This window comes from Lepidothrix coronata, unplaced genomic scaffold, assembly GCF_001604755.1.
Source record: "Lepidothrix coronata isolate B3197 unplaced genomic scaffold, Lepidothrix_coronata-1.0 Scaffold7, whole genome shotgun sequence".
In the NCBI taxonomy this organism is placed as follows: Eukaryota; Metazoa; Chordata; class Aves; order Passeriformes; family Pipridae; genus Lepidothrix; species Lepidothrix coronata.
The window spans coordinates 5,256,979-5,269,587 of record NW_016690187.1 but is presented as its reverse complement, the minus strand read 5'-3'; the positions used below and the strand labels follow the sequence as shown (position 1 = coordinate 5,269,587).

Sequence of the window (12,609 nt, the reverse complement as noted above, 5' to 3'; positions counted from 1 at the left end):
AACCTAGTGCATGACTAGAATTTCTACAATTAGTTATATTACCAGAGGACAAAAATGGTACTGTTGTTCCCCCAAAGTGTCTCTAGTCTCAATATAAGAGGTAGACATATCAAAGAAAGGAAAGAATACCAGAAACAGTAAGATAATAAGAAATAGCTGACACACCAGGAACACCAGCATAGAGCTGCAACGTGATCCTACAGTTAACTTATCTAACACCTTGCTACAAGGAAATGCCCCATTTCTTGGGCCTGCTTCACTTATACAGGGTTTATCTAAGGTGGTGAGGAGATCTAAGCGCAAAGTGGATTTCCATTTCATCATTTTACTAAAGAAATTTGTTTGCAGGAGGTCAGAAGAGAACCAGTAAGTATCCACACCAGACCTGTGTGCTCAGTAGTCAGAAGTAGAGGGCACCACTGTACTGACAGCCCCAAGCTGAACAAACAACATTATCCTCAGATAATCAGCAAGCTTACCAAAAGCATCTGAATCAAAGGGCTACAAAGTCTAATTAGCCAACATAAAGATTTATAAACACAAACATTTAACTTCAGGAGTCTATAAGAATCACTGATACAAGCTAGTCCATGGTCATATGACATAACGGGATAATTTTATGCGCTTTTTAAACTGAAGTTCCATATGGTAACCAACACTCACCCCACATACAAACAATCAGAAGGGAGGATCTGAAAACACATGGAGATGAAAGAGAAACTTATGGTTTCTATTTGTGCCACAGCTGTTGTTAATCTATCTGTAATGAGTCAAGGTTGCTGGTTTGGTGGCTGTTTGCTTTGTTGGGGGCACAGTGGGGTGCACAGCAGGGTAAGGAGCTATTGCAGGGGGAGAAGGAGGTATGGACTTAAATTTTAAGCAAAACAATCACAAGAGCAGAAGATTACTTGGTTTTGGCTGTTTGTACTCCTCTAGAAGACAGACTGAAAATTTGTTGTCAAAATAGATGCTGAGCACTTTGAGAACAATATTAAGGTATTTAAGAAAAAGCAATAAACTAATTCTAAACTTTTATTGCTAAATACAGACTACTTATGCCCCGCATTATTCTTGAAGTCCCCAAGATACATTTTGTTACTTCAGGCTTGCCTGAGGTTTCTCCACTAGTGTGTCTATTTTACAAAAACAACCCAAGGAACAGTTTGCAGTAGGTAGTAGCACGAGAGACACCTGACACCTCAGCCACTGAATATTCAAAGTTCTCTGAACTACACAAAGCTGTATGTTTGTTCTTCATCCAAGCTTGTCTTTTCATCAAGGAGATTTATAGCTTGCTCCATCCCTCCTATTCTACTTTCAGAAGGAAATACATATTGAAGATATAACTCTTAGACTTAAGAACAATTTGTGCTCTCTTAGTACACTACTGACCTCTTTCCTGTGAAGAAAATGAATTTATAATCAGAGTTCATACATACCTGGCTCATTAGACCACTCTTTTACTAGGATATTCTCCCCACATTATATTAAGACAACATTCAAAATGTTATAAAAAAATCCCATTACTTACTACAGTTTATCTTTGATACAGCAAGTGAACCTATTTTAAGGCTACTTATGCCTTTTAAAAGTACTGAACAGTCCCACATATTTTCCACAGTTATGATCTTTTTTTTTTTTCAACTAGTGAATGGCAATAGGAACAAAAGAACTTTTAGCTCAGTACACTTCCTTTTCAGCTAAGGCATTTTACCTGCTGACATGGCTATTAAATATTTGTCAAGAACTTGAACACTTTGATAAATCTGCAGAAACAAACAATAAAATTCAGCCTTTAAAAGCACCTTGGATAATAAGGAAAATCATGTAAGCAAATGCACAAGTTTCTGGAAAGGGCAGGCAGGGGTGGGAGAAGCATAGCACACACCAAAAGCATTCTTTCTACATAGAAATAGTGACATACAGGTGGAAACAAGAAGCATCACCTTGGTCAGCAAATGAGAAGGCTTTCCTGCAATGTTTCTCAGAAGGAGGGAGGTTTCCCTGTCCAAATAGGAGTGCTTGTGCAGAAAGAAAGAGAAAGAACATAAATCAAAGGAAGTCAGTATAGTAATTTTATAGTGTCTTGATTACAGAAGATAAAGCAGAGTTTAATAGAAAAAACCCTACATCATCACTTTATTTCCCTCCCATAAAAACATGAACATTCCCAAATACTATGAGCTTAACACACTGGTGTAAAAGGAGTTGTGCTAATAGAGGATGCTATTTTAATCTTCCTTTGTACAAAATATCACACAATAGAATTAAGAAAACTTTTGCTTACCTGCAACTGGTTTCTTTTCTGCAAGAGAAAACTTATTTTTAAAGACATTTAGAACTATCAAAGTAAGAAAACATGTACTCACAATGCTTTTCAAAATCCTTTCCAGTCTTCTAAAACTTGAACATTCTACTTTCACTATACAAACATAAAGCCACTAAAAACTGATCATCCTAGAGACAAGAAAATGGTTTCATGCTTTCTACACTGGTTGCTGCTTCGTTGCTAAAGAAGAAAGATGTTACCATAATAACATCAAGCTGACTTAGAATCAATGTCCTTGTTTTTGAAGGGCTTACGTCTCTCTTCCCTTGTATAGTCTGAATTACAAAATTACAAATTCCCACATTTCTCTCGGAAGATAAACTAGCATAAAGTATATTTTCATCTGTTTAAAAAGGGGAAGCAAAATCAGCAGAGGGGAAGCAACCAGTAGAGAAAGGCAAAAATCAGTCAATGACAGGTACCAGAGCGATTATCTTCTCCAGCATCTGCTACAGACAACAAAACCATCATCATGCAGTGATTGCAGAACCACACAGTCACAAGTCTGCTAAGGGGCACTTAACAAAAGAGCATTAAGTACATCTCCTGTGTTCCACCACTGTACTGCAAGTTTTGTCCTGTGTGGCTGCAATTGTCTCAGCCTTGTTTCAGTTAGTCCAATGCTACACAGAACAACTATACGTGCCTCCTATCCTTTTGTTTAGAAATTAGCAATAGAGAGTCCCCATCTCTTCTTCAGTGCCACAACAAGGTATGGTCTCCTGAAAAAAATGAAGAGCCCATGTCTACAACTTCATGCAAGGCAGTATCAAATAGTTTGGGGGATGCAGTTCCTGCAGTGGGAGTTTACTTGATGTGACTTCCACATGCTGGGATGAGTAATTAAGGATCTCAAGGAGGCTTTAAGAGTTACAGCTCAGAAAAGAGTATACACAGCATCTGAAGTGATCCAAGCTTCACCTGGTACTTAGCCACTCATACAGACACAGGTTATGCTACATACTGAATAAAGATTTTTCTGCCTGCACGTTAATTACTGTCTGCACCTACATCCTATGTTTTACGAGCACAGCAGTGCTGCCTAGCTCAAGCACACGCTGCTGAGGTTTGTAGGACCTCGTATAATTAAAAGGTCTCAGGCACTGTTTACAGTCATACTTGAATTGTATCCTTTCCTACACAGCTCTAACTTCACACAAAGTCAGTTTAGAATGGTCTCCTTACAAGGTATTGCTACAGAACTTGCAGAATAAACTGGTTGGCTCAATTCAAAACCCAAAAGTATACATAAAAACCCAATGACAAGTTTAAGGAATTCTTTCAAAGAGTTTCTTGATAAGAGTTCTTGAGAAACATCATGGACTCAGATTAATATGGATCTTTTTTCTTGGTGAATGAAGCACTGCGATAGAAGGAACGTTACAAATGGGTTTAGGCACTTGCTGCCTTAGCCTGTTAGTCAACAATTGAGAGAGGAGACTGAATCTCTCCTTAAAGAAAACACTACTTGCTGGAGAATATTTCTCCTACAGGGAAGCTCAAGGCAGGCTGATTAACCTTATTGCCATCACTGGTCATTTCAGCTGCTGCCATCTTGCATTTAAGTACAGTGGAAATTTTCTCCACTAAGGAGCTTCTGTTCTATCCAGAAACGGGAATGCCATATATTTCTTACAACTTAAGAGGCACTGGAAATTTTGTTCATACTGCTTTCCAGACCTGCAGCAAAATATGGAAATAGATAACCACAGGAGAGCTATTCTAGAAATCAAGAATGATGGTATTTTATTGGAAAGAGGGGTTGGTCAGTGAAATGTGGAACAACAGTATGATGACAAGTACCTCTCTGAATTTGAGGTGAAGAGATAACATGCCTAGAAACAGGAAGGCAACTGCCCTCTTTCTCAGACACCTTCTGTGCATGGCTCCTTCCTCATGTGTAATACATTCTGCAGTTCTGCACATACCCAAAAGTTAGAATGAGCAAAAGCACCAAATCAACAGAAAAGCCTAAGTTCTAGAAATTATAGCTTGGCTAAACAATAACTATGTGTATATAATATTTTTTAAATATTTGACCTGCACAAACCATTAGATAAAGAAAAAAATTATTTTTCATTTTAGAACAGTATGCTACTTTCACAATCCAGTTTTAAAGCATTTAATCTATTTCAAAGAAAGACTTCAGCTCAAACACCAAGCTTTTAGGTAAACAAGTGATGTTCTTTAATACAGGCTGCTAGATTATTCCATTGTTTAGGGGAAGATAAATATTTTGGGATTTTTTTTTCTACATAGTACAGTCACACTGGACTACACAGAGGATCTAAATAGTCCACTCTTCCTCTCTATTTCTGGAGTTCAAATACATATGGAAGTTCTGACAATTTAAATGCCTGATCTTTCCAAATAAACTAACCTACTTTCGTGCTCCAAGTACTTTCCCAGACTAAAAATATCAGCAATGAAATCCAGGAAAACAAAACCAAAACATTAATTACTCCTAGGTAGACATTTCTGGTCTTTTACCATGAAAAGCATCTCTTCTTCCACCTGCTCCCATCACAACAACGAGAACTCAAGCTCTGGCAATGAAGTGTATCTCCTTAGATTCATTTAGGATATAAAACCAATTCCAATTACACAAACTAGCAAGTGTCCCACAATGCCATGATTTTTTCTATCCTGCTGCAGTAAGCTGACTGCTTCCCCAGTACAAGGCCACCATTTCTCATAATGGGTGTTTTCAGTTTAAAAATATTTTTTTAATTGTCACATGACCAGAATGAAATATCTTTGGAAGGTAAAAGTAGTTTGAAACATAATGAAAGTGTCAAAGCTTGACAACAGCTCCAGAGAAAACAAAACCGTGCAGTCCTTTATACTAAGCAAGAAGTCACAGAGAAAGAAGTCAGATTGTAATTGTTGGAAGACTATTTAATTTGCTGCATCCATCAAAATACTCAGCACAGCTAATTCAACATGAATAACACCAAGTCAGAGACCTGATGCCTGATTTACCAAATTCTTTGGAAGATCACATATTTCTAGGTCACACTTCAATAAGCAGGCAAACTCAAACAGTATATAAAATGTGCACAGTCCAAAGCTAGCTATACTTCTACTGTAAGGCTCCTTGTAAAGCTGTATTTTTTATGTATAGGATAGTGTTCTCAATATCCAGCCATCAGTAACAGCCATACCTTGTTATAAGTTTCTGTATAAAATTATTAATGCAAATGCAGTACCAACAAAAAAGCTTCCCAAAGTTACTTCCATTATATGTAGGAAAAAAGTTCACTTAGCATATCTCAAACTTTTCTATGAAAAGGGGGTCTACAAAACTACTCTGTCGGTAAAAGAATTTTAAAGCCAACACTTAATACACTGATATTTTAAATGCTGAATAGGGAGCCAGACTCCACTCAGGATTCCCAGTTAGTCTAACACCACCACTACTCAGGCAGAACTCAAAATACCATAGCCCAGTAGACATCCGGGAAGGAAGAAGCGATAGGGCTTTAAGAGCACTCTTAAGAGGCAACTTGAAATGTTTCCTCTTGTGACATAATCGAATCTGTCGATATAAACTGTGCTACAAGACTTTACCCCAGGAAGCCTGGACAGGCCAGAACACTGCCCAGCCACGCTGGACACTGAAACTCAGCAAGTTTGTTTAGAGAATCCTCAGAAGGCTCTTTGGGCCCTGAAAGAACCAAACATGAAGCCTACCATCAGGTATCACATATACTTGCAACTTCTTTTTGCATTGAAAACACTTCATTTGGGGACAACTTTAACACAATACCAAGAAAGTTATTCACTTCTGTTTTAGTCCTTCCTCATAATACAGGACAGACTTTGAAATAAGTTGCCGGAACTCAATCCAGTTAAAAGACCTGGATATAGAAAAATAATGAAAGAAAACTATCAGAAACAGGAAAATCATTTTATGCAAGAAGTAGAAGCAGACATTGCAATGATGACTGTTTTGAACTGAGTCATACCATAACTCCTAGCAGCAATTATTCCGAATCACACTGAAAACTATAGATGTTTAATAATAAAAAACCCTCAAAACGCTAAAAAAGATATGCTGATTGGAAAATTAACTTTCTAAAAAATTAAATATATACCTTCCTCAAGGGATGACAAAACAGCTGTGCACAAAAGCACTTAGTGCAGACACAATTTTACATTCAAAAATTGGGGTATGATGATCAAAATATCAGAAGTAACAAAAAGCATACAAGTAAGTCTACTAATGTTTCCATAGGAAACTTAAGCTGCTATGAATAATCACAACGAAGAAAACTAGGTTTGGGTAAAATTAACATTAACACTGAAAAGTTCTAGATGCTGTTAAGACAAAAAAATTTGTAGTTTTCATGTGCAGTTCATTCAGCAAAGACAGCTAGCCTTGATGTTTATAAAAATACGGACTATAGTCTTGTTCCAAATTAGGTTTTGGACTTCAAAGATTTCCTACATCCTTTCTTTGGAGACAGGAATGTAGCATCCATTATCTTCCGATCAAAATATCAGATGTTCACGGATCAGCTGTTGAAAACTGCATTTCACTGATTTCAGAAAACTCAACACAATACTTTTATACCCATCACCAACCCTTCATCTATAAAACATGTTTGCTAAACATGATAGAACAGATGGGCTAGCAGGAAAATGAAAATACCTTTCAGATTTCCAGAATATAATTCGTTGCACTAAACTAAATGACAAGTAATGCTCTACATGGCCAAAACCTCAAGGTTTTCTCACCTACTATCCTTGTCAGTTCTACTATGAAATATTCAGTGGGTTGTTTTAATTCTTGAGGTTCTGAGGTCTTCAGCCAAAAGTCAGTTTCAAAGAAATCAAAACTGAAATGATTTCTAAACTATCACTGAATTACCAAGCATATTATATTTATTTTTTACAGTCAGTAACTGAAGGGTGGATTTTAAGCAGATCCTTTTAGAAGAGGTGACAAACCGAGCAGTCTAGCCAGGTTCTGAAGCATAAAGGCTGCATAGCCCATCTTGCCACAGCAGCAGGTTCACAGGTAACGCACTATAGTATACATGGCCTCCTTTCTTCATCTCTACTTGCACAGTTCTGCAAAATATTGACCAGAACGTTCATATTGAACTGATTCATTTTCTTGTTACACACCTGATCATCACTTAATACAGAAATAAGCAAGACTAGTTTAGAAAGATTCAATCTCATTGGCAAGAGACCAAGTTGTATCTAATTCCTCTAATTTTAAGGTAACGGCTGAGAATACATGCATACAGAATTTAAAAACAGCACAGTACAATCTGAAAGGTATCAAGTATGTTCTTTACACTGGCAATTTACAAATAATGATCAAAATCTGGGTGGGAAGTGCATGACCTGGCAATCTTCTCAGATATTTTACCTTATTATTCTAATGCCTTAAATATCTTAAATAGAAAACCTCCTTTCATGTTAAATATTTTCTGTAGGTCCAAAGCCATTCACTCAAGGTATGTACAACAGAAAAACAAACACACTGAGGACTTGTGCATGTAATTATCTTGCCATGTTTCTTGCAAAACTCTTTAATAAGAGTTTAACATTAACCCACATGTTTGATTAAACCAGCTGGTGGCACTCTTGTGCCACTATTCTGGATTCAATATGACAGTTGAGAAACGCTATAAAAATCTTTTTTAAAAGCATCCTCTGTCCCTAAAAACAAACTAAAAATTGGGGAAACTCAGTAAACAGCATCCAATAGAAAGCTATATGCTTGCAAAAGTCAGCATCCAACAGAGAGCTACATGCTTGCAAAAGTTTTGCTGAAAAGATAACTCCTATAGCTCCCATTTCAACTTCATCTCTATGTTGAATTCTTTAGACTCCACCTTAAAGAATTAGTATCCAACAGAACTCAAAAATTAAAGTTTAAACATAATTTTTGACCCAAAGGAGGACAAAGATGGAAAAGAACTCAAATTTTTCTTTGCAAACACTTTGATATCATATATTGATACGGAATGTATTCATATGCACACAATATGATAAATATCTAACTGAAAATACCCATTTTCTGCTTTCCTTTGCAAAGGGGGTGCTTTAGCCTAGCGAAAAAGCAGCTCAGAGGAGACCTTATCACTCTCTACAATTAGCTAGAAGAACGTGGTTGACAGGTGGGTGACAGTCTCTTCTCACAAGTAGTAACAAGAGATAGGAGAAGATGAAAGGGACTCAAGTTGCACCAGAGGAGGTTTACATTGGATATTTGAAAAAAAAAATTGTTGCAAAAGGGATAACAGTTTGTTCTTATCAAAACCTAAGAAAAGGAAAACAGACACTTAGAAACTGAAGCAGCAGCATTAGATAACAGAGCTGCCAGACACTTCCACATCCAAGATGTGTTTTCACAGAATCACCACGGGTAAAGTTGGAAGGGACCACAGTGGGTCATCTGGTCCAACCTCCAGCTCAAGCAGGCTCATCCTAGAGTTGCTTATAAAAACCTGTATCACTAAGACAGCAATATTCCACAATGGCTTACCATTACAGGATGATTACTAGTCATTTACATTAGACAAGTATTCCAAAGTAAAGAAAGGAAGGTGAGTGTCATTTAAAATACAGATGTTTTTAAAGACCTCTCTAAGTCTGACCATGAAATAGCTTATTGGCAGGGGCATCATCAAAGACCTGCTTTGTGCTGTCCCACAAGAAGAGACCTAAATTTGTCTGAGCCTAAGCCTTTAAAATTAAAATTGTAGTCTATAAAGTCTCAATGAAGTCTGGAGCATCACAATTAAAAAAACCTCAAGGGTGCATCCTCTCAGAGAGCACTGCCCAGCCCTTCAACTGGACTGCACACTACTAACCTTGAACCAAAGATCAGCCAAGATCAAGAGTGCTTGGGTCCGTGGGGGAGAGTATAGCTGCCTTCTTTAAACTGCAATGCTGCCTGCTGCAGAGATACTGCAGCCAGACAAGGGAGGGCAGAACCTCGTGCAATCATTCTGTGCTCAGGAGTGGCCAACCCTCCCTCCTAGAACTCACGCAACTCCATTTCACTGCAGGCAACTGGACCAAAAAAAAAATTTTCAAATGTTGATTTACAGCAAGTATTTATTAAATCCTAGGAATGTTTATAACTTCATGTCAGTTCTGACAGTTACAGTCTAAACCTCCTGAAGGTCACTGCAATTTCAGTAATACGTCTGTGAACATCTTGATCAACAAACTGCTGCACTGTGTGCATGAGACGCACTCCTCCCTAGTTCATGCACCTCTCAGGTCAGGTTGTGATGCTCCCCTGCTAAACACAAGCTACTTAAGATGGAGCAGGACAGAAAGGATTGCAAAAGCTACTGAACACTTCAGTTCAAGCTTGGTTTCACTATTGCTTTTCAGAAATTTAAGACTAAACTGCCACAAGAAAGAGGTAGCCCTGTTGCTCCCACAACCGCGTGTTTTCACATCTCCTGTGTGGACAGCAGTCATTTTGACCACGTGGTCCAAAAGATCAATGAACAACTAATTCAGAAGGATTATTTTTCAGGGAAAGCTGCTCCAAATGACCAGGCAGCTGCACAAACAAGATGGGGAAAGACTGCCCAATTCATCAATTGCATGGATCTAAACCAAACACGAAATCCCAAAGAAAGTTTCTCTGCAGGGAGGAGGTTTCAAGCATGGAATTCTCCCAAAATTAAAACAAACAAACAAACAAAACAAAAAAACCCAGGAAAAATACTATAATTTCACATAAAGTGTTTGTCTGATCTGTCTAAAAAAAGATACATTAAGTGGAAGACCTAAAGAAGGAAGGGGAAAAAAAAAAACCCTCAAACTTAGTATACTATGATTAATTAATTCCTAACTGCATTAGTTCAAGAATATCAGACACTTCATCCTGAAAAGGGCTCTATCTGTACCACAGAAAACAAAATATCAGAGAAGCTAAGAAAGCTAAGAAATAAGAGTACATGTAGGTTTAATTGGTTCGATTGGTTTTGACTGAATCTGCTGCCTTTTATACTAAGAGGCAACTGTATTAACATTTCATTATATGCCTGTTGACTTCTACACCATAAATTTCCCCAAAAATGACTGCAGACATCAAGTCATCCAAAGATCAACCACTATAAAAGATTGGGGAGCTAAGTCACAAATCTATCTTTTTGTTTAAAAGCAGATAAGTCACATGACAAAAACCCCACACCTGCATTCATAAAGCAAGGCACTGATTTGGCTGGTCTAAAATGTTATTCAACTTTTACAAAAATGAGACTAGTAAGTGTCCAGCCTAGGAAACTAATCAAAGCTATAAATTTGGTCAACTAAAAACGAAGACTTGTCTTTGTATTTGCAGACAACTTTTACCATACTCTAACAGATTAAACACTAACCAGCATGCTCAAACCTGACACAGCTAAAAGGCCAGTTCTCAGTTATTTTTTCAGAACATGAAGTCTTATTTTTGGGGGTTTGAACTTCTTTACAAATGTCATGAACTCTTGTTTTCATCCTATAGGTTAGGAATATATGCAACTGAAGACAATAGCATAAATTCTTTTCTCCTCTTAAGAGTTAATGTTCCACAATTGGCAGCTGTGTTCTTAATTTTTGTCATCTGTTCCAAATTTGATTTTTGGCAACCTGAAGTAAGGACAAACAAGTAATCTGTTGCTAATTTCCTACAGATGTTGTATTTCACATCCCTAATCTAATCAAATGTTGCAAAAAAAAAATTGTCTTGGGTTTAAGCAGACTGGTGTATGTACAAAAACTGGCTGCTTAATAAGCTCCATTAATTAATCACAACTTGTAGTGATATCTTCACTGGCAACTGCAACCAATGCATACTACATCCCCGCAGCACGCTTTTGACAAAATTTGGTAACATCATAAGGCAAGACTTCTGATTTCTCCACTCAGGTCTAGTGGCTTAGTCCAAGAGGAATGCTGCCTAGATTTAACTGGTCATTGATCCATGGTATTTTTTCTCTTGCAGATGAACCTGGTAAGAGATAGAACCTCTAAAGAACGATTTTCCTAGCTTGTCTGTGTTAATGATCCAATTTTTTCCTCAAGAAATCCTTTCCCAAACACAAGTATTTTTCTAAAGTGCTCTGGAACAGGCACAGAAGCAAAGAGATTCATTTTAAAATGTGCTTATTTACACAGCACTTGGGACAGCAGAGTGAGTCATTTAGTTGCTTGTCCACAGAAGACTCCAACATCACAAAATAACCAGAAAGAACAGCATATTTAGGCAGAGACAATGCCTTTGGTGTTCATACTTAGGGTAACAAAGTATACCATAACTGTAATTTTTGAGTTGAGACCAGCTTTGCCACCCAGCAGTGTCAAAAAGAAAATGTATTAACTGTCCATTTTCCTGTTCTTTCAGGGAGGGAACTTTTAAACTTATTCATCAGTGTGAGGCAAATCTGACAGGCAATGTCAGAAGATAAAATCATTCTTACATGTTTTATGGTTCCTGCTACACTTCAATTAGTCACCTCCTATGTGGAAAAAAGTTACAGTATAAATTTTAAATTCATAGCTATAAAATAAGTCAGATGCACTGATTGGAGAATCAAGATTTACCAATAAAAGGATAATGTTTAAAGTCTTGTTTCCCTTTCACATATTTTAAACTTATATACCCCAAATTTTAAAACATACCAGTCCATGCATGTGCAGTAGACAAAACTTTTAGAATGTCTCCTTTGGATTCCAATTGAAAATTCTTAAGAAAAAATTTAAATTATGGCTTCCTATAATTTGCTTTGCAGATTCCATGCGTGTAATGTGAAAAAAAAGATAAGGTGCTAGTTTTGCAGGCACTGGGAAGAGTGAATTAGCAATCTTTGGGTTCTAGTGCATCATGTGATGAGCACAAATAGCCAAGCACATTTGATTACCAAAAAACATAAATATTGTTTATATTTCATGAAATTGTATGTTTATCTCAGAGAATGCTTTGAATGCCTCAAAAAATCTGGCAAGTGAGGAGTAATTTTACATGTATTTCAAGAACATTTGAAAACTGGAGGGCTCACACTTCTTATGCCAAGAAAATTGGAAGCCAAAGTAATGCTGCGAGATGATAGATATGCACAATTTTTCTTTACTGTTGACTTATTAAAGAACACTTTGTGACTAATAATTGGAAAAAAAAAAGAGGAAAAGATGGTCTAATTGTGTTTCAAATTAAGTCTTTCCATTGACTATTTTCAGCTTAGGAAAACGGTAACTGGAAATGCTCCAGAATACTCTTTGTGTACAAAACTAAGGACATAACACAACTGGCAGAAAAT

General features: G+C 37.1%; 1 protein-coding gene across 3 annotated transcripts in view; it reads right to left on the bottom strand.

The window, feature by feature from the left end:
* The window catches only part of RAPH1 (Ras association (RalGDS/AF-6) and pleckstrin homology domains 1), a 64,578-nt gene that overhangs the window by 36,676 nt on the left and 15,293 nt on the right, over nucleotides 1-12,609 (bottom strand). For 2 of the 3 annotated variants that reach the window (XM_017835939.1, XM_017835945.1), the window contains exon 5: nucleotides 1,947-2,021. The exons of the other annotated variant lie outside the window; for it this stretch is intronic. In XM_017835939.1, the coding sequence (XP_017691428.1) occupies nucleotides 1,947-2,021 (75 nt within the window). The remainder of the gene's footprint in view (nucleotides 1-1,946; nucleotides 2,022-12,609) is intronic. 3 annotated transcript variants of the gene reach the window in all.